This window comes from Aphelocoma coerulescens, chromosome 4 (assembly GCF_041296385.1).
Source record: "Aphelocoma coerulescens isolate FSJ_1873_10779 chromosome 4, UR_Acoe_1.0, whole genome shotgun sequence".
NCBI classification, from domain to species: Eukaryota; Metazoa; Chordata; class Aves; order Passeriformes; family Corvidae; genus Aphelocoma; species Aphelocoma coerulescens.
The window spans coordinates 52,567,687-52,589,969 of record NC_091017.1 but is presented as its reverse complement, the minus strand read 5'-3'; the positions used below and the strand labels follow the sequence as shown (position 1 = coordinate 52,589,969).

Sequence of the window (22,283 nt, the reverse complement as noted above, 5' to 3'; positions counted from 1 at the left end):
CCTCCCTGCGGCCCGCGCCCACCGGCGTTACCCGGCGGCGCCGCCTGGCGGCCGCGGGCCGTCCCCGCTCCCCGGGAGGCGCCGCGCTCCCCGCCGCCGGTTTACCGTGGCACCGCCGCCGCCGCGCCGGCCCTCGCGTCACCGCCGCGGCTGCAAAGGCACTCGGACGCGGCGCAGCCCAGGGCAGGGGGTCCGGGCTGGCCGTACCATCTCCGTTACACCTGCGCCGCCCGAGGAGCCCTCCTGGAGGGGCAGGGGAGTCAGCGCAGCGCCCCCGGGAGCGAGCTGATATCTAGCTATGGCCCAGGATTTGAGGAGTCTGGTAGGCTCGGGGAGCGCCCGGGAGCTGCAGGAGAAACTGGAGAACTGGCAACGGGACTACGAGGTGGGTCCTGCCGCTCCCCGGGGCAGCGGCCTCCGCTCGGCGTTCCACAGGCCGGTTTGGGACACTGCCCCGCACGCGCATCCAGTCACCGCAGTTCTGACACCTTTAAAGCACTCACAGCTTCAGCTGTTTGGCTTTTTGTCTATGACAAGGTTCCCTGAAAACAAGGGTTGGAGGTTGAAAGCGAGGTTTGAGCGGTACCGGCTGTGTTTAGAACAGAAGAGAGCGTTGGAGTAAAAGACCGGCAGGTGGAAGGGCCACGGGGGGGTTGTGCTCAGAAGCAATGGGCTGTAGCGCCGGAACAGTCAGGAGAACGTTGAGGAAAAAGGGTTCTGAGAGTGATAACGGGTTATCCAGCATCCCAGCTCTTCTGGGTGGGGAAACCTCTTAGAGCTGAGAGGCTGCTGCAAGGCAGCACGGCCGCCGGAGGGCTTCAGAACGAGGGAAGCGAGTGTGAGGGAAGAGTTTCGGGTATGAGGAGAAGGCTGCAGATGGGTGTAGTGGTATCCATGGAGGAGGAACAGGAACCTCAGGAGGTGAAAAAGGGGAAATAGTAGAGAAGGTGTAATTTTAGGGAAAGATGAAGTGAAGGAACCTGAGACTTGAGAGCTGTAACTTTGCTCAGCGGAAAATCTTAAGAGAGTTTTCACTTCTGCGTCCCCAGGTTTCTGTAGCTTCTGGATGCAGATAGTTGATCACGAGCCTGTAACTACTGTGTGCTGTGGTTGGTGAGAAAAGGTGCTGAGCACAGATGCAGCGTTTTCAGGGGGAAGTCAGTTCATTTTCTTTACTTCACGGTGCGTAGGAGTTACATAGCCAGTGTGGCTCTGCCGGATTCGTGGCAAAGGACAGTTTTAAGGAGTTTGAGACTAGCTGGTAGAACTACCACAGAAGATGCCAGAGGAGGAACAGTGCCATGCATTTTAAAATCTTGCAAATGGATGGTGGAGGTAGGAGGGCTGAGCAGTAGTGGGGGCTGACCTCTCCATAATAAGTGAGTTGGGAATAGTCTTTCAGGTCTTGGGAAATGAACAGTTTTAGGCTGCTGTTTCAGAAAAAGAGGAGCTGGCAGATGGAAACACCGTGGGTGTTACGTCGCTGTAATGAGCTGGAAAAATGCACTTTGCAGCCGTGTTCTTGTGGAGGTGAGCAGGTTGACTGTGCTCGCTGAGGAAAGCATGTTGCAGCAATTAAAACCAAGCTGATGGGGCATGGGTGGGAATTTCAGCTGTTTTGGAAGCTTGTAAAAACCATATGGAGTCAATAAAACCTGAAGACCTAGAGGGTGATCTATGTGGAAGGTGATACACAGGCTACAGATAAAGGTTAAGGAAGCAGGTACAAAGTGTGTATTTTCCTGGCAGATGCAGTAGTATCCTGGACAGATTAACTCCATCAGCTCCTTTTCAAAACTGCAGTTGCTGAAAGTGATGTCGTTTTGCTGTTTTTTCTAGGCATAATGCTAGGTTTTTCTCCTTCAGTAGTATTTGTTTCAGTTTGTAACTCTTAAAAATCAGGTGAAATTGCATGGAGGCTTCATGTGACTGCTGACAAAGCAAGATAAGAGCCTTGTATGTACTATTTCAGCTAATATGGAAGACCAGATTTCGGACTATATTTTTTTAATCCAACCATCTCCTAGATTGTTATTTGAATAACTGTTGAAAGATTGTAACTCAGATTCACAATTACTATGATTCTTTTAGAGATGCTTGTGGTTGCAGCCTCTTTATGATGGAAAAGGAGTATGTTTTCTCAAGTAGTGAATTAACTGGGTCATAGAAGTCCTGATGTCTTGTTCATTTGCCTATTAAAAATGTGAACCTTGAAAGATGAGTGTTCTAATGGATTCAGTAAGAAAAGGTTGGGAAGATGTAATTATAAGGTGGGAAAAATGCCATGATTGTAACAGGAATAACTGTAAGTAAGAAAGATTACACAGATGTATTAGTGAACATTATTTACAGATGAATTCCTTTGGTGAAAATCTGAACCGATGCTGTGAAATACTAGAATTGAACACTGCAATTCAAAAGCGGCTCTTCTCAATTCTCAATGAAACATCTCGAGAAGGTAAGTCAGTGCCTTGTATAATTACTAACATGTTTCACATGTGACATTTTTCCCAACTCTTGCTCTTTCTATAAGTTTTCTCACCATTTCTTAATGTATGTGTTTTCTTAGATACTCTTAATGAAGGTGCAGACACAATAAAAAACCTGCCAAGCCTAGCTTCAGGAGGTGAAAACAGCCTCTCTATTACTGAGGTGTGTAAGAAACTTATTTTAAGGGAATAGAACCATGTGAATTTATACCTGCAGAAGAGCTTTAATGACTTTCTGTTAATATTAGCCTCCCTCTCAGATTTTACTTAATGAAATGTGTCCTTTGTTGGTCATGGGGACACCTATGGAGACAGCTGTGCTATTGTGGAGGAATTTGCATTGTATAAGAAGTCTATGTTATTATACTGCTGTCGTTTTCTAGGTAAAGATTTGCTATGTTTACATTTGCAGAGACATCATATTTATGCCAGATGTCTGTTACGAAAAATAACACTATGTGAAAATACATGTGAAAGCTGAAGGTGTGCATAAACTCCATACATTATTCTGTGAGCTTATTTTTTTTTTTTTAAGAAAAAACTCTTAATATCTCAACATTATACTATTTCCTGAAGAGTTAAAAAAAAGAAGTGCTTCTGCGTGTTGTGATACCACCATGCTCCTGCCATGGTATTTGGAGTTAGTATGTGTTTGATATTTACTGAAGGGGCTGTAATACTAACAGTTTGTCAGAAAAGAGGTCTGTTGTGACTTTCTGCTTTGAAAGAAAATGAGAGAGTTGGCTAATTCAGATTAGAGGAAGATCTTCAAGATCCTGAGATTTGACAGTGATGTCTCCATGTTTTTTGGTTTCTCTTTTTTACACCTGCTCTGTCAAAATCTTTCACAATTAAAATGGGACAAATAAAAAGTGATATCCCTTAAGAGTCAGATTCTAGTATAATGCAGGAGCAGGCTTCTGCCAAAACCCCCCCAAAATATAAACTAATGATGTTATTAAATGACAGTACACCAGACATACCAGTTAGAGATTTGTCATTGCATGTGACATTCAAAATTTAAAGAAAAGCCTATGCACAGTTACTTATTTAATTCCAGTACTATCAGGTCATTTTATGGGTTGTTCAAGACAGCTCCATGTGCAGTAGTGTGCTTTCTGGAATAACAATACTTGCCTCCTCTGTTCTAATAACTTCTTCTGTTGTTTTGTATACATGAATTCCCAAAAAGTTTACTTGAGTTGGTGATGTAGTCAATCAGAATCTGACTAACTGAAAAAAACCAACTGTGCAACACATCTGCAGAATGCTTTGTTCTGATTCAGGCAGTAGATCTGCATAAGCAGACCTTCCTTAATTTTTACCATGAGGTATACAATAAGTGAATATTTTTCTTGATATAATTGAGTCTTTGTTTGGTGTGCCTGAAAGGTATTGCTTATGTCTCAGAGAGACTGCAATTGTTTTTGTTCTCAATTTCTTTAGAAATGGTCATTACTGAAATATTTAGAAATACGTCTGCCAATAATTCGATGGTGCATTGCTGAGGGAATCTGTAAGGTAGAACATTCACGCAGTGTGACTTTGTTTCCTGGTAGGGTTCAATTGGGGGAGAGCTACAGCTGAGAGGTTTGGCCAGCAATCAGAATTGTCAACTGCAAGAGCTGGAGGACAAACTATATGCAACTCGTGTGCAGATCAAGCAGATGGAACAAGAGTAGGGAAATTAACTGCAATTCTTTTTGTTTGCTTTTTGTTTTTCAACAAGCCACATTTTTCCCTTGACATCTAAAGACTGATGAAGATTTGTAAAATGTTTCATTTCTGGCCTAAAGCCAGAGTTTCAAAATGCATCTAGGCTCTGTGTCATGTGTATGTATCCAAAGTGGGGTACAAATGATACAGTCACACCCACATTCATAAATTGACTTGGTAGGTTTTGCTTCCGGAAGAGGTGTTGGAAAACATGCAAGTATTCTACATAAAAAGGTTTTGTATAGTCCATGACAATCCCATGTGGAGTTATAGTCTATGAAATGTTGCATTCTGAGCAAACCCTAAATAAAAAAATCAATTGAGTGGCTGTAGTATAACATCTATTGAAGGACCTACAAAATATTACAATTAATTATGCTACGTAATTGATATGTAAGTATCCGAGAAGATAAAAGCCACTGTTGGAAGATGGAGGAAGAGAGTTGGATTTCCAGATAAGTGGCTGGACCTGAACAATTTTTGCCTAGTTACATAAATCATATTTTGTGGAGCACGGTAATATAAAAATTACTGAATTGCTTCAGATACAAATTTGTGCAGTTATTACCAGTTCCAGAGTCGTTTAGGAGGTAGCTCCAAGTGGCAGACACATTCTCATGCATCCTATTAGCATGAGAACAATGAATGTTCAGAAGTCTTGGGTCAATACATTAAGTGATATAATTTCATGCCCTTACTAAGTGATTCCAAGAATATCAATTTGGATTTTCCCCATGCCTATTTCTAGGACTCATCTTCCCAAATCTACTTTTCTTTCCCAGTTGTCCTTTATAGTAGAATTCTTTAGCCCTCTTTTACCACTATTCTGCTAGAAGTCCTTCCTGAAGGAGCTAGGGATTGAACCTGGCAGTCTTTCCTCTTAGGAGATGTTGCTGGCCTTATTACCTGTCGTCATCTCAATCAGTCTGCTCCTCAAAAAGGTGGAACAAGAATCTTGTCAATTGATAAGTGTTAGAGCTTTTGTTGGTTCAGATCCTCAGAAATCTCACCAGGGTCCTCCAGTAAAGAAAAGGAAGGACAAACTGAATACCTTCAAAATAAATAGAAAACATATTTTTTTTTATTTTTTCCTTCCACTTTTGGTAAGGGGAAAGCAACAGTAATACTGGTGTTTAGAGGGAAAGCAGAGATGTTGGGATAGTTTTTAATATTAAGTAAGAGTAAAGGACAGAAGATAAACTTGCTTGTCTGCCAATCTTTAAGAAACACTCCTTTTCTTGGGGACAGCAGGAGAGAAAACTGTTAGCTTTTGGTATCAGTTGAATAACATCTGTGATATCCTTTGACTGACTAATATATTACAGCAAAGAAAAGAGCCCAAGAACATGATAGAAGAAAATACCTACGTTCTTGATCTGTAGAAAAGAAAACTGAGCTGGTTTCGTTAACATCTTAAATATGAGAAAGAAATCAGTTTCTATTAGACCTCATCATCTGAGCTAGCTTAAGGACACCAAATGTTAGCCAGTGATTTTTCCTGTAGCACAGAGTGTAGTGTATCCACTCTCCTGCCACAATACACTTATACAATTTAAAGTAAGATTAAGGGTCTTCTTTGTTTTATGCTTTTTTAAACTCTTGATTTTTCCTTGAGCTTGCTCAATAACTTTCCTCTTTTTTCTGCTCCTGTTGCTTGATGTTGAGGATTAGTTGATAGATAGTTTACATTGATAGAAGGACATCTTGTGACTGACTGTTCTGTGTGATTAAGTCTGAGGGCTTCCTGTGCTGAAGAGTGCAAAACCTCGAGGCTGTTACAGCAACTGAATGACTATGAACAGGAGATTCAAACACTACGGGATGAGATTTCTCTCCTGGATGCCCAAAAGTCTCTTCTCCACAGCAGGTAGAGGCCTTATTCAGAGAAGTCACTGAATCATAGAAATTGGTCATGTTAGGTCACGTGAATTTCTTCCTCATTTGAAATTGAAGTATAAACAAAAGCTAAGCTTTTTTACTTTGTTATGAAGGAACATAAAACTCTTTAGATGATTTCTTCTAGTGCCCAAATATTTTATTTTAAAGCATCTATGTTAAGTTTCAGACAAAACAGCAAATAATGCAGCTTTACAAAGTACATTGAGAGCAACTGTATAGAATAAAGAGTTTTTTTGTTGATGAGTCCTCTTATAATAAGTTCTGCCCTATAATTGTACAGTGTTCAATTTTCGCTTGTTTGACTTTAACTGTACTCTTCAGAGGTACTGAAAGAGGAACAAATCTCCAAAATATTACTAGTTGAAAGTGTGTTTCCTAGGAGCAAACTGCTTGGCTACACATGCTTTAGGAATTACTTTACTTTTACCATTTAGGCTTTATCCCATAAAACATACTGATACAAATGCCTTCATATTAGACTAACCAGCTGCAGCTTCTTTAATTACGTTGGCTCAAAATCTCACCTTAACCTTGTAAAATTAAATTGATGAAAAAATCTGCCCTAGGGAAAAACATCTGAGGATGGTAAAGTGACATGAAGCTTCTTTGCACATCTGTCGTAGGCTTGTGCGGAGCCGCTCTCCTTTCAGGTGCAGTGTGAGCAAATCACGCCGCACCATTTCCGTGAGGACCTGGTCACCTGCTCGGGCCGGGCGGGTCAATGCTTCGCATCGCGCCTGCATCATAGCCCGCTTTGGCTTCATTTATGCTCAAGAACGCTTGGATGCAGAGACTCTTTTGAGGGCATTCATCTGTGACATAGAGACAGTGCAGAGGATAATATACATTGCAGCTGTGGTAAGAAAGAAATAGTATTTCTTATTTTACAGGCCAGAAGTGTTTTGTAAAATACTATGTCTGCATTGGATTAAATTGTGGGTAAATTAGCATTTCTCTCAAGTGCAGACAAGAAAAGCTTTCTTCTTTTATTTATTTTGATTTTTCTTTCTTTCCCTCACATTTCTACATTGAACAGTCAATGTAGTGTCCTACCTGACCTGTCCCACGATTGGAACAGGGTCAGTGGTTTACAATACAGGTACTAAAACAAAACTGATTTGGTCTGAAGAGTAGATGATGCCTCCAGTGATCAATGTTGCCTGATTTAGAAAAATTCTTTTGGGAATGCTGCATTAAATACTACAACACTACAAAGCTAAAAATCTTTCCATATCATGCTTTCCTTTTGCTTGTAGCTATGTGCTTTTTTAGTTTAATTGGGTCCCTTGAAACCACATAGATGCCTCACATTTACCGTGAGCTCGGTGTGAAGAAAGTTGTTTTCATTTTTTCTGTATGGAATCTTCTTTTCTATAAAAGTGATGTAACACATACCTGTGTCAGAAAGCAGCATCTCTTAATGTGTGTGATCCCAAGCACATTTAACTTACTGAAAGTTTTTTCTTTCAACTGTCATTCAGTTTACACTCTCCAGTTCAACCTCTTTTCCCAAAAACAAATGAGGTGTTCTGGTCTTACATGTCACATAAAATGCTAATGCTGATGATACCTTTGAATGTGTTTGCAACTGATCATGGGTGTGTGATGGAATCCTATGCAAATATAGAAGGTTAGGTGGGAAGCTTTTCAATCTTATCTTCTGCAATTACACTCAATCAGAGAATTCCTTCCTGATGAGTTAACTTTCTCCTTTACAGCAGTATATTATGTTCCTCCTTATTATGATGACAGTGGGCTAAATTAATTTTCTCAGATAACTGATAAAAAATTATTCTTGGTCTTCTGTATTTAACTAGATGTTCTTTATGTTTGCAGGAATCTTTTCGTGCAGCAAAGATGGCCTTCTGGAAGCTCAAAATAAGTGTAAAAGAGACTTTGGCTCTAGATCATGTGGGACCTGAGTCACTTGAAGTTGCTGCCCTGGATTATCTAGCTCGCCACAAGGATCTCTATGATGTTTGTCAGAGTGTCCAGGTAAGTCAAGGGCAGTGGGGAAGTGACATGGTGATCTCTTTCAGGAGCTAGTAAATTCAGAATATGCAAACTAGAAATGCACTGTAACCTGAAGGCGAAAAAAGTTATTGCATGGACTTGTAGCAGTTTACTTTCCAAAACAACAGTGGTAGGACTAGTATATGTATGACTTAGTAATAGCTTGTTTTATTTGTTTATAGCAGCACATTCTTTCTTAAGCTATTGTTTTCTGGCGTAGTCGAGGGCAGCATTACTATGAGCTTTTTATACTGTTTTTTAAATGTAGAAGGCTGAGAGGCATATTTAGGGGGGGTTTCTATACTTGCTTGTGAATAAAATTGTTAGTGAGTGCAAATGACTCATGTATGTTTATTTTCAGGAAGTGGTTTGCTCCATGAACGTGAACCCAAAGATTCCATATCCACCAGAAGTTGATTTCTTTCTGATCCGCACTTTGATTCAAGAGTTGTGCTGTTTGGCTTTTTCAATGCAGACACTCATTCCTCCTCTTGATATTGCCCTTGGTGTTGATGGAGAACTTTTCAATAGGGCCATGTAAGAAATCTTTATATTCAGTCAGACTCTTACCATTAAAGGTTGTGTAGTCTACTTGTTTCCTGATTAATAAAAAAGTTTAAGATTGCTAAACATTAATTGGTGAAAAAAAACCTAGCCTGTAGTAGAATTTGATATGTCTTTAAGGTTTATGATATTGTATAAATACCAGCATGTAGACAAGTGTCAACATTTTTTTTTAGTGAACAGCAGAGCAATTTTCTGGATAAACCTCTGTCTCAAGACCATATTTAATTTATCATTTAAAAAGAAAATTATCATCAGCTTTCCCTGTTTAGTTTCTATCTGCATTTTTAAAAATGTTTGCATCTTTGTTCCTCTGTACCGGCCTGTTCTGTGAAAGTCACGTTTACTGGCATCTGGCAGTTGGTGTCTGTTACCCGGATCATCAACATGTTTGCTGCCACCTCCAGGCTGTGGCTGCTGTACAACATACAAGTATTAATATGCTTCCATCTCTTCTGGTTTAGAGCTGAGCAAAACCAAAATGGCCTCTTAAAAATGGGAATTTTTAATAAGAAATTCACACCATGACATGATTTTTCTTTTTTCTATAGGATCATGCTGCTTTTTTAGCAGGCAGAGAACTGTAGGGTGCTTCCCTGTTGTCTAGAAAATTAATGGGATTGATAGGTCATAAAAAATTCCTTATTTTGCATAAAAAAAAGAACCTTACATCAGTAAGGAGGTTTCTAATAATAATTTAGAATAGAATGGATTCTAGGTGCTGAAGAGATTGAGAAGTCAAGGAGAGAAATAGAGAAGATGAAAGTAGACTCTCGACAGGAGAGTGCAAAGTCATACAGGACTACTTAATGATCCTATCCAAATCCTGGACAGTTAGCTTTTGACACTCAAAGCTCCTGGCTAAATTAAGAAGCAGTAACACTGTGGGATAGTCTTGGGATGCTTTCTCCACCTACTTGGTGTGTATGGCCTTAAAAAACCACATGTAACATGTTTTTGTGTGCTGCTGTGGGAGACACATACTCAATCTGTCTATCTATCTAGATAAATGTGGCATGTGTATATCTTTACACGTATACATGGTACACAGAGATGGAGCAAAACTTGTAGAAATTGAAGTATCTCTGTTTGTTATGTGTGATACCATTCTATAAAGGGCTAGCCAAACATCATTGTACCCTATGCCTTGCTTCATGCCTCTGGTTGTGACATTGTTTTGTATAACTTACTATTGTAATACATTACTAAAGTATAAATGCATTGCTTTTTAAAAATTTCTGTTATTTGGTATTTGTTCTGAGTTTGAACCCATAAAGCCAGACATGTTAGTTAGCCAGTATTCCAGACTTAGAGATGCAGTATATATACCTTTGATTTAATTTTTCATCACTAAAATGCCACTGTTTCATTATTAATACATGAGGATCTTGCTAATCAAGTTGCCTCATGGCTCATAAGATACTAGGATGTAACTTCGTAGTTGACTATTTCTGTAATATCCTTTATAGTGGGCTTGTTTTAGCAAGGTATTTCAGGAAGAGGGGATGAATGTGCTTGCCAAATTGCTGCTCAGAAGGTTTGATCTGTCAGTGGACACAGGGGCCCTAGCTTGTGTGGGGCTTCTGGAAAAATTAAGGTCTAGTGGCCTTCTGAATGTTAGATGGCTTTATTGGCATATCTGTCAGTATAAGTAAACAGTATGTTCTGTTAAGTCTGTCTTCCAAGTGCATTTCTTTTACAGGATCACCTTAAGAGTACTTACTTTTGTGATGTGGAAAAATTGTCAAGGAAGATATTAGAGCTGTAGTTGCTTTTTATCAGCATTGATGATTTGAAACATATTTATCTTTTGGCACTTATATGCAGACATTTCTTGTACTGTGTGTTTCAACAGGTACTATCGTAGTTGTGACTCAGATTTCACAGCTCCCTTTGTGGCCTATCATGTCTGGCCTGCTCTGATGGAAAATGGTGCTGTAATTGTGAAGGGAGAGGTAGTCACTAAAAAAATCGTTCTGGTATGTATTTTGTTAAGGAATATGTTAAGGGAAGTCAGTGAATTTCAACACTGTTTTTAAAATTTAAAAAGTAAGTTTTTAACTGTTCCCTATGGGTGGAGTAGTATATCAAATATCAGTTAGATTTTAGTGCCTCATCCTGTATTTAGGATGAATAGTTCCATTTTCCTTAATGTATTAATTATGCAGATGTATGGTTGTTGGCAGAGCCTGTTCTAAGGAGAAAGCTTACTCTGTTTCCTCTCTGTCCTCAAACCTTGTCTCCAGCATGGCAAGTCTGCTTGCAGAGTCTGTCTTTATTAAACCTTCTCTCTCAAAAGAGGTTTGTCAAACTCTTCTCTTGTAGTGTTCTCGCAGAAGAAGAATTAGAAGCAGAAGCTGCAGCTGTGGCCGTCGTCTCCGGTCTGGTCAAGTAAGCCTCAGCTGAATGTTTGTAGTGTTAACAGCATCAAGCATTTTAACTAGGAATGTAGGCAACCTCTTAAAAATGCTGATGTGCCACATGTACATTTTAACACTGGGAAAAAAGGCCTTTGCTTGAAGGTCTCAAATGAGGTGAAGCTGAACTGACAGATAGTTGCTTGGTAAAATGATCAGTAGAGATACTGTATGAGAAGTAGTAATTCTCAGAAGTATCAACTGTGTATCTTGAAATGCTTTCCCCCTGCTCCCCTTGCTTTAGTGCCCTTCTGAATAAATAATTACATCATCTGGAAGTATTTCAGTCATCTTGGAGTACATATACAACACATAGTTCCTGCCTCCTGGAATTAGTAACCTAAATTTACTCCTAATTTACTGAATGCATCAAAGGAGCAGAAAATATTGTAGAGTGAGCAGGAAGGGAAGAACCGAGGTGATACAAATATGAGAAACCTTAACAGAGTTCTGTATATGCTATAATTACACAACATTTTAAATTATTTCTGTAAAAAACATGTATATTTTTCTAATTGTTAGCCCATCTTATTAAATGGCCCTTAAATGTGAATATTGAAATCGTGAGAGGCTTTGGGTAGGGCTCACTTTTTTGTGTGTGTGCAGGCTGTGGAAAAAAATCCTAGAAAGTTGTTGAACTTGACTTTATAACAGTAGAGCTGCATGGATAGACATGTGCAAATTTCCTGAATGTTGATGGGTCTCCACGTGGCTTTCTTGGGTACAGTTCTTTAGCACACCTGATTTTCCTTTTCTGTTTGTCTTGCAGGTGACTCGAAGCCGCAGTCTTTCAACAGTGAGGATCAAAACGTCAAGTAAGTGGGCATGTTGGTTCCTAATGATTCATGGTTTTCACATTAAGCTCCTGAACGTTTGAACAAAGAAACAAAATAACATGTTGAACATCTTTGATTCTATAATACTTGCCCAAGTCTTATTTTAAATTGGGTAGCCCTTTCTTTATGTGTGGAAAAATGTTGAGATTTCTGACTTGGAGGAGAGCTTGTTTTTTCACTTTACCGGGACCACTGTCATGGTTTCTTTCTGCTGCTTGCCTTCACTGTGGCCAGTCCTGCAGTAAGTAAAACTTTCTCCCTTCCCTATACAAGAGACAGTTTGCTGCTGCACACCTGCTGGCTCCCTGCCTTTCAAATTCCAAAGAGATAGCTCAGTGGTGACAGTGAAGTGAGGGATTTCAGGCAGTATGAATGTGTGCCTATCTTGAAGCTAACCCAGTTTAGAGATTTAGAAAATATAGTTGTACTGAAATGTACCTTTTCCTTCCATAGGGTACTAACTGAACATGTTCCTGCGGTGCAATGCATCTGGATTCAACAACTTTGCTGGTGCCTTTTCTCTTCAGAAATACCTCAAATCTCTCAATAATGTGAATGGCAATTGTCACTTCAAATGGAGTTTGTGTGCAGTGTGTTTTTTAGAATTATAGAAGGCTTATTTATAATTTTAGAAACTAAGCTGTTTTGATTTTAAAAAAAAAGTGCACGCAGTACAGGATCATTTGGCAAAATCTGCAAAGCTCTCATGAGCCCATGATGTAATCTTGCAGATGGAGATAGAATTATTGCATCTAGAATGTTTGCTTTCCACAGATTCCAAATGATGCAGTTTATCTTGATAGGATCTTTAATATAACCTAAATGGTGAATGTTGCAAAATGTTGAGGTTAGCTGTTACTTGAAAACAATGTAATTAATTCGTGCTTATTTACAGTTTTAGAAAATAGTGGTAATCTCAGGATGTGCCAGTCTCACACAGCAACCTTTTAAATATATCCTTGTGATAAACTGAATTTTCTAACTACAATGCAGAAGTTGCACAGAACAGTCATAAACTGCCAATACTCCAGCAATCCCCAGGCCTTTATTGGTATTTTTGTATGAATGCACGCATGTGTGCTTTAGCAAGGCAGTAGTAGTCCTTGTTTAAATACATTGTTACTTAGAAATTATTATAATAAAAATTTGTAGTTTGACACTAAAAGTACTTTGAAAGTGTGCCACTGAGTATCTGTAGGCTTGAAATATTTGATTGAGGCCTCTTCAGTGTCACACTTACTGGACTTTCATACCGTATTGATAGATCAGTAATTGTTGTGAATCTGGTGAAAAAAATCCTGTCCAGTTATCTCTTACTGTGGACATTTATTGCACTTTAAGTGTAAAAATTAGAGACACCGAAGAGATTTAACAGTGATAAGATGTGGGATAACATGACATAACACTCATACCAGTTAGATGTCTGAGCCAGAAAGAGATGGCCAGAACCTGGAGAGGGTGTGCAGGTCAGTGGAGAAGTAACAGCACCAAGGAGTTCCAGCCACTCCAGGCAGAAGTTCAGCTTCGTCAGGGTCCCAGCTTAAATTCATCTGTTCTAAAAAAACCAGGCAGCATGGGGAGTAAACAGGAGAAAGTAGAGACATGCCTGCAGGGCTATGACCTTATTGTCATCCTGAGAAGTGGTGGGATGGCTCTCATGTCTGAAGTGCTGGAATGGAAGGGCAAAGGCACTTTAGGAAGGAAAGGCAGGGGAGACGAGTGGTGTTGCCCTCTCTGTCCACCAACTGGAGTGCATGGAGCTCTGCCTGGGCATGGATGAGGAACTGACTGAGAGCTTATGGGTAAGGATTAAAGGGAGGACAGGAACAGGTGACATGATAAGTGGGGAACTGCTACAGGCCACCTGGCCAGAAAGACTGAGCTGATGAGGCCCACTACAGACAGGTAGGAGCAGCTTCATGTTCACAAGCCCTGGTTCTCATGAGGGACTTCAACCACCCTGATACCTGTTGAAGGAACAACACAGCAGGGCACAGGCAGTTCAAGAGGTTCCAGAAAAGCACTGATGATAACTTCCTTCTCTAAGTGACAGAGGAGTCAATGAGGGGGGGGTGTATGCCGGACCTCATGCTCACCAACAAGGAGCAGCTGGTGGGGAGTGTGAAGCTCAAGGCCTTCTACAGTGGGGCTACAGCAGTGGTGGATGAGGGAAGGGCAACAGACATCATCTACCTGGACTTGTGCAAAGCATTTGACACTGTCCTGCATTACATCCTTGTCTGTAAACTGGAGAGACGTGGATTTGATGGATGGACTGAGAGTGGGCAGAAAAACAGCCCAGATGGTTGTACTCAGAGTTGCTTTCAGTCACTCCATGTCTATGTGGAGACTGGTGACAAGTGTTCTTCAGGGGTTGGTATTGGAACCGGCACTTTTTAATAACTCTGTTGGTGACATGGACAGTGGGACCGTGCACCTTCAGCAAGTTTATTGGTGACACCAAACTGGGCAGTGTAGTCAATGTGCCGGAGGGAAAGGATGCCATCCATAGGGACCTGGACAGGCTTGAGAAGTGGCCTGTGTGAACCTCTTGAGGTTCAACAAGGCCAAGTACAAAGTCTTGCACCTGGACTGGGGCAATCCCAAGCACAAATACAGGCTGGGTGGAGAATGGTCAAGACTAGCCCTGGGGAGAAGGACTTGGAGGTGTTTGTGGACAAAAAGCTCAAGGGCAGCAATGACTCAGAAATGTGCTTGCCAACCACATTAGGCTGCATCAAAAGAAGCATGACCAGTAGGTTAAGGGAGGTGGTTTGATCCTTCTGCTCTTGAGACCCTGCCTGGATTATTGCAGGGCCTCCAACACAAGAAAGATGTTGACCTGTTGGAGCGAGTCTAGAGGAGAGCCATCAAGATAATCAGAGGGCTGGAGCACTTCTTCTATGAAGACAGTCTCAGAGAATTGGGGTTGTTCAGCCTGGAGAAGAGAAGGCTCTGGGGAGACCTTATAGCACCTTCCAGTATGTAAAAGGGGCCTGCAAGAGAGCTGGAGATGGACTTTTCCAAGAGCATGTGATATGATGAGGTAGAATGGCCTTAAACTGAAAGAGGATAGGTTTAGATTAAATTTTAGGAAGAAATTCTTTTCTGTGAGGGTGATAAGGCACTGAAACAAGTTGTTCACAGAAGTTGTTGACACCCATCCCTGGAAGTGTTCAAGGATGGGTTGCCTGGGGCTTTGAGCAGCCTGGTCTAGTGAAAGGTGTCCCTGCTCATGGCAGGGGGGTTGGAACTAGGCAATCTTTGATGTCCCTTCCAACCCAAACCATTCTGTGATTCTATGACTTTATTCTGGCACTTTAAATAGTTTGTTCCCATTGTAAATGTTTATTTTGTTATCAGCATTTTTATTTTTGAGAACTGATAATGTCTCTCTCTCAGAACATGATCTGTAGAACCAGCCTTTAGTACAAGCCACACAAGTGACTGCTTGGATCTTTATGCTTTTACACAGAAAATGTCATAATAGAGCTGAGGTGTAATTCACCAGCTGCGCTGTCCCATTACAGTCAATATCTGATGCTTTCAAAGGTATGTGGAGTTTTCCCAAATTGGTCCCCAAAATTTTGGAGTATAAGGAGGGAAAATTCTTTTCTGTGCCCTCTTATTTACCCTATGCCGTGGAATGGGACAGCTCATTAGTACTACAGCAATAACACGAACAAATATATTTTTGTTAGTTCTGAAACTATTTAGTTCTTGAAATTAAGTTGCAGGAACAGATTTTGTGATCCCTTTCCAAGGATCCTATGCAGATTTACACTTCCATGCACTTTCTCTCTACTTGTGTGGCTTAAGACTTTGGCACAAGGCTCATTGGCAGAGGAACAGATTTCAGGCAGACTTTAGCAATGGTTCCCACGAGTTGACTCTAGTCTGCAGACGTATTTTCATTGGAATTAGGCCCATTAGTAACCAACAAAAGCAAAATGAGGTCCTGTACATAGGGAGTCACTCTCTCTATGGTTGTAGACCCACTCTGAATGAACTCAGGGGGCACAATGGCACATGCACATATGTGGTGTACATTATTGTTGTCTAAGAAAGTCAAAGGAGAAAATAAAAAGCAATATATTTTCTCTTTAAGAGCCTGATTGTTGTTCATAACTGAATCTTGGAAACCTGCATGTTTCAGCAATGATCTCATAACTCAAATCACCACAGTTCTGGAAAAACGGAGCAACTGCAACCTGTGTGGCAAGAGAAGACAGTTAGATATCCTGAGTATAGTTTCAAGAAAAAAAATAATGAAATGAAGATTTTCCACAAAACCTTGTAACTACCAAGAGCTAAAGAGATGTAGTTTTTTAAAAAATTAGATATATGTTTGTCTTCTGCATATAATTACCAAGACATGTCTGTGTTATGAAAAACAGTTTCCATACCAACTCTGAGAAAGCTAAGACTACATGGAAGAACATATGTTTTTCTTGACAAGCATGAAAAGCAAGGTAGTTCCAGGCTTGCACACGCTTGTGGTGCCACCAGAAACTAGTATTCCCAAAGATCTAAAATTGCCATAAGACAAATTCGCGATGGTTGGTGGACGATTTCATCTTGATCCCCCAACAACTACCTGAGAACTACTTAGTCTCAAAGTAAGAGAAAACCAATGAAATGGCAGCCAATGTCTTGTTTGGTAGTGGGAAAATAGCTCTAGGATTTCTCTTTTTCATAATGTTTCGGAGCTAAGCAAACCATTTTCAGAAAAATAGAAAGTCCACAGCATGGTAACAGCTAAACAAACCTTTTTCTACTCAGTTGTACTTTGCAGCCCATAGTATTTTTTTTTTTTTTGCAGTATACTGTTTTGTATTGGTTGCCTGCGCTGCTTATTTATAGCCAATTAAATCTATTTATCAGATTGCTTTTGTTGCCAACAATAGCTCCTGTGCTGTTTTTTATCCACAGGACAGCAGTGCAGAGAATGCATAACCAATAAAGATTACGTGGCATTAACCAAAAAAATGCAAAATCACATATAAAAAGGGGAATCTGTAGTGGCTTGTAAGACAATAAAAGAATGGATCATGAATGTGAAATTGATGACCTGCTATTTTAATAAGAGTTTTTAACATCTTAATTAAGATTTTTTTTCCTTCTCCTCTAAATCACAAATGTGGATGATGCCACACTTGTAAGTACAGCAAAGTAGAAACAATGAGGGTGAATTCTAATAGGTGCCAAAAAAGCCACTCAGACTTCAACTAGAAGATAATTTTAGAACAGTATGATCATGGTCAAAGTGTTACTATCAGGGAAGAGAAGGCTAGATTTTGAGCCACTTTAAACTCTGCAGATTGGACTGGCAGAAATGAGACAGCACAGAATGTAAAGAAGCACCACCTTTAGGCCAAGGTGTTCATGTAGAACATTTTTATGAGGGATTTTGAGATTGCTGAAGAGTTTCTCTTGCATGTCAGCCCTTTGAATGCTGATGTTGTCTGTCTCAACTCAAAGGCTCTCTCAAACCCAGTCGAAACGTGGATATTTTATCAATTATTTCAGAGAAAATACAATATCATCAAAATATATACAGTCTTTGTTCTTCAATGTTTACAGCTCAAAATTATAGAAACTTGTGCAGAACTAGCAGATGCTGAAGAAAAATGGCTCAGCTAAATTTGCTACTGCAGAAGGAAGATTTAAATTCAAAAATTATCTTAGCTAGGCTTTCCCAGCATAGGAAACAAAGTTGAGAGGAGCAGGTTGGTGGGGTCCTGCCACCTAGTCACAGCTGGCAGTGAGCTGGGATGCTGGTTGTCTTGTAGGAAGCTTTGGACATGAGTAGTCAGTTAAGGCAAAAAAATTCTCCACAGCCGGAAGAAAGTAAATGTGATGGCCAAAATTTATCAAAATGCTCCCTGGAAGACTTATGCCTTGCATCCCTCAGGGCTGGATCCTTTTAACTTCACTCTTATATGCATTTATGTACTGCAAATGTTTATCATCCCATGGAAGTGCCACCAGAATTAAGTACTCTTTCAACTTTGTCAGCCATTTTTGAATGGTCTTAACTACACAATTATTTTCTTACTGTTGTATTAAATATTCTAACTTTGTATTAAAGAAATGAAAACTTATTTGTTAGAGCTTGCAGATAGACTTCCTTTTCACAAACCTTTATGTGTGATATTATGTCTCAATCATAAATTGAATGTTTTGTTCTTTGAAAGTCCTTTACATGCCACAAGTAAGTGAATTATTTACTCCTTAGACTGAGGTGAGTTGCTCACATGAGGGCATGTGAAGTATCAGCTGGTTCAGTGTGAAGTCCTCCCCAAGGCACACTGTTAAGCCTTCAACTTTAACCTGAACATTACACATGTGCTTAGGAAACTTGATTATTTCTTCATGCTGCTGTAATTTGGGCAGGAATGTACCCAACTAAAACCAGACACACTTAGAGCTGTGCCAGTCCTTTAATATAGAAGTACAATTAATAGTTTCATTTCCAGTCACTGTATGGTGTACTTTTCAACCTGAAGAACTTGTGGTTTAAAAGTAGTACTGTCTTCAAATAATTCAGCTATTAAATGAGTGAAATGTGTATGAAATTTTGAATGTAACTGTTTTCAGTTGATTAATACCAGTTAATAGCATATGTTTTCTCACCCAGATGGACATTTCAGGAATAACTAACTGCAATCGGAATAACATTTTGATTAGTCTGAATAAAAAATGTGTTTTAAACTAGTACCTCAAAACTGTATGGTAAATTGTTTTGGGGGTGTTTTTGAGAATTACCAAGCCTCTGTTCTTTATATCTTATAGCACCTGACCTGCTGTGAATTTAGTTTTGATGCTGAACATCAAGGTGACATCTATTCTTTGTAAACTTTTCTTTTTTCATTTCTGTTGTTGTTTTGTTAATGCTCTTGTAACTATAGTAGCACAACTTATTGAGAGTTGTGATAAATTGTCCACCACAAAAATGTTAAGCTTGGGAGTGAATGTTTGTCTTACACCACATATATAACAGTTCAGGGAAACAGGCTAGAGCCTCATACAGGAAGACAGAAATAGATAGGTGTGACAGTTTCATTTTATAATACTGGTGTTATAACATATAAATACAAATCTTGTGTGCTCTTGCCAGGATTATAAGTGAAGGTAGCAATTTACAGCTTTTCCTGGCTTGGCTTCATTGGTAATGCTGAACAAAGAGCATCATGGAAGTAACCAGCCTAGGATTCATTCTTGGGCATGTCTTGAAACAGTGAGTGCAGACTGCAAAAGGAAACTTGCTGTGAATACATGATCGTATTTAATTCCTATTTCTGGTTAATATCTATCTGATGGCTCCATAACTCACTATCTTTATCAGGGAACTAGCAAAACAAAAGTGTGCTGAGCTTTACCTGAATTTGCTTACAGAGAAGAAGGTTGACTGGTGCCCAGATGGTGTGATTTTGGTGTGAGAGCCCTTAAAACCTTTGAGGAGTCAAAAAACACCAGCACAGTGGTGGGAGAAGTCTTGCAGAAAATGCTGGAGTCTGAAGCAGGCAGCCTATTTCTGTTTGAACCAGCCTTGTGTAAAAGCAAGCTGATTTGTGTCCATTACTTTTCATCTTTACCAAGGAGCCATGCCCATGGAGCTCTCTAGATGACAGAGCTTTGCTTCTGGCACACTTCTTCCACTGCTTGTTGAAAAAACAGATGCATCCTCATCATTTTCACTCTGCAGGAAAGACAGCATTTTAAATGTAAAAAGGTGTCTGGTGCTGTCTGGCTTGTGACATGTTGTTCATCTTTTGACTCTGCAGAAACTGAGGGAAAAAGCCATTAAAAAGAGAAGAGGCACAAAATCAGATAAAATGATCCAAAAATATTGACAGGAGAAGCAGGGTTAAGATGCAACTGGCAATTGCATGTGTGTGTAACTTGTGCAGCAGAGCCAAGGACTCACGGCATGGACTTGGTTGGTGAGGCTGGTCTTGCTGGACAACGCAGAGTAGCATTGCTTGCAGTTGGGCTGGGAGCTCTCCCTCCTGCCCATGGCCGGATGCAGGACCTGTGCTCCCCTGGGCTGTATCCAAACCGGGACTGTGGTTTGTAGAACACCTGGAGCAGAGCAAAAACCTTACAAAACCGTAACATAGTGACTAGAAAGGGCTAGTAGGCATTTAAATGAAAGTTCATGTGTTAACCGGAGGGGGCCAACTTAGGGAAAAAAAAAAATTACGTCTCATTTTCTTGAGGAATTGCTTGTCTAAGAAAGGCTCCGGCCTCCTCTGCCCAGCATAGGACACAAAGCCGAATATTTCCCACGAGATGGCACTATTGCCTTAAGAACAAAAAAATCAGGTTTTCAACTGCAGTTTTAAAAGCCTGTTACCAAAGTGAGGTTTGCAAATAAATGTATAATAGTCACAGATCAGAGCAGTATCAACAGATGTCAAATGGGGAATTAGCTTGCTGATTGAACTATTGAAGCTTTCTGCCTGATAAGAATGTGAAAATCCTGACAAATGTGTTGTAAGATGAACATCACTATCAATCCATTATTGGAGAAAGTGTTTGAATTTAGTTTTTGGGGTGGTCAATTTTTCAAAATTAAATTAATGAGTCTTTCCAAAGTGAATGGTATTTATCTGGTTATATTCTGACCAATCCTCTTGAAGAACATATATAAAAGCAAATCCCAAACTGAAATTCAGATTGAAAATTAACTACTCTTAACATTTGTCCTTTTAAAATTACTTCTAGTTCTTACCTAGTTCAACAAAATGGCAGCTTGCAAGATTGTTATGTTCTGTGTGATTGGTCAGTTGCGATGGCTGATTGCCAAGTTGCTCCACTATTCCCTTTTTCTATGACTGAAATAGATATTTTTCTAATGAATTCTGCAAAATCTTTGAATCAGGAACGTACTTCCTGCTTTAAGCTGCAACTTCTGTTCATTTTCTAATCAAAGACAGTCAATTGCACCTGCGGAACCCTCAGGATAGAGCTGAAGGGAATGCTGCTGTCACAGCAAATGGTTTGGATAATTATGTTCTTCAACTTATTAATTACTGTTTTAAAAGAAAATTTGCTTTGCTCTTTTATTGCAGTGTTGTTCCAGAATGTCGTTTCTTGGAAGTTTTCTTCTGAATCCAGCACAAATTTATTCATTTCCAGGCTATACCTCTTTGTTCTTCTGCCAGTATGATTATCTTCAGAAGTCCTTGTTCCCGCCTTTGGTATTTGCCCCACTGATGAGAGCAATCATCTTTTCTCCTAGTTTTTGTTTCTCTGGACTAAAACCACTGACTCTTTCCATCTCCTCTGAAGAGAGGTTTTTCATTGCCTTGATTATCCTTTCTGGGTGGCTCTGGGTATATTTCTGTTTCAGACCATTTTTGTTGAGCACAGATGACTAGAAATGGTGCATGGTATTCAGGATAAGGCCTGACAAGAGCTTTGCATCATCCATTTATCAGTTTCATTGTACCATTGTAGTGCCTCTGTGGGAAGTGGCTCAATATCTATGATCAGTTAATAAGTTTTATTATCCTCAATTGTTTCAAACTGATGAGTCTTTTCCCCCCTAGAACTTAATTCATCCACACAATTTTTTGGTGGACTCTTGGTGTCTAAATGCTTTTCATATGAATGTCCTGTTTGTTTTAGAAATGCTGAACTTTGGACACCCATTTGCACGCATACCATAACAGTGGTGTCTGTGAATGCCACAATGCATCATGGTGGCTTCCTCTGTTGCTAAAACTTACTGCAGGGTGATGCTTTGCATAAACTGCCTGAACAGAGTTTAGTAACCAGCCTTACAAAGTTTCAAAGTAGCTACCTGAAGCTTGATGATGCAAAGGAAAATATCTTAGCTCTTTTTATGTCCACTTTGCCAAGAGAAGAATTAAACGTGAAGAGTATCACTATAAAACTTGTTGAAATATAGGAGACCATTCAATGGACAGGTTTCTGTCAGTATTAACAGAATGAAATACTAGAAACTCCTCATGAAAAGAATGGAACTTATGTACCTGATGGTTTGTTATTTAAAGCAAGAGCTTTAAATAACATTGAAATATTTTATAAGTAGTACAACCTTGCCTTTTGATTTATTGATGACATGGCTCTCATTTCTTGAGACATGAGTTTTTTCTTAGTTGTATTTGCCTCCCTCTTAAACTTGCCAAGGGCCTTCATAGGCATCTCCACAATATATGTATGGCACTTGTCACAGATAAAATACCCTTCTAAAAATATTTTTTACCGTGATTCTGGATTTGTGTTGTTTATCTGTAAGTCCTGGGTCATCCAGAGCTTTGAAATCTGTTCCCTTGGTTGGATGGCACTTTCCCCAGGCTATTTGGTGCCATTGCTTC

General features: G+C 39.9%; 1 protein-coding gene across 8 annotated transcripts; it reads left to right on the top strand.

Annotated features, from left to right (window-relative positions):
* The first annotated feature begins 120 nt into the window (after positions 1-120).
* Positions 121-13,031, top strand: SPATA18 (spermatogenesis associated 18). Of its 8 annotated transcripts, XM_069014125.1 has the most exons (13): positions 1,693-1,723; positions 1,840-1,956; positions 2,353-2,458; positions 2,570-2,652; positions 4,049-4,167; positions 5,938-6,072; positions 6,728-6,962; positions 7,941-8,099; positions 8,479-8,654; positions 10,537-10,660; positions 11,007-11,072; positions 11,868-11,913; positions 12,388-13,031. In XM_069014125.1, the coding sequence occupies exons 3-13, from the start codon at positions 2,353-2,355 to the stop codon at positions 12,393-12,395; spliced, it is 1,257 nt and encodes a 418-aa protein (XP_068870226.1). In that variant the 5' UTR covers positions 1,693-1,723; positions 1,840-1,956; the 3' UTR covers positions 12,396-13,031. The 8 variants fall into 8 exon arrangements, with proteins under 8 accessions (XP_068870222.1, XP_068870231.1, XP_068870227.1 ...); XM_069014121.1 differs by lacking the exons at positions 1,693-1,723; positions 1,840-1,956 and adding an exon at positions 121-385; XM_069014126.1 differs by lacking the exons at positions 1,693-1,723; positions 1,840-1,956 and adding an exon at positions 538-633.
* The last annotated feature ends 9,252 nt before the right edge of the window (positions 13,032-22,283 follow it).

Excerpts from the sequence above, each read along its gene's own strand:
- SPATA18 (XM_069014121.1), top strand. The coding sequence starts at position 299 with ATGGCCCAGGATTTGAGGAGTCTGGTAGGCTCGGGGAGCGCCCGGGAG. Across the intron at positions 8,655-10,536 it reads GAACTTTTCAATAGGGCCAT|GTACTATCGTAGTTGTGACT; the intron begins GTAAGAAATCTT and ends GTGTTTCAACAG. Across the intron at positions 11,073-11,867 it reads GTCGTCTCCGGTCTGGTCAA|GTGACTCGAAGCCGCAGTCT; the intron begins GTAAGCCTCAGC and ends TTTGTCTTGCAG.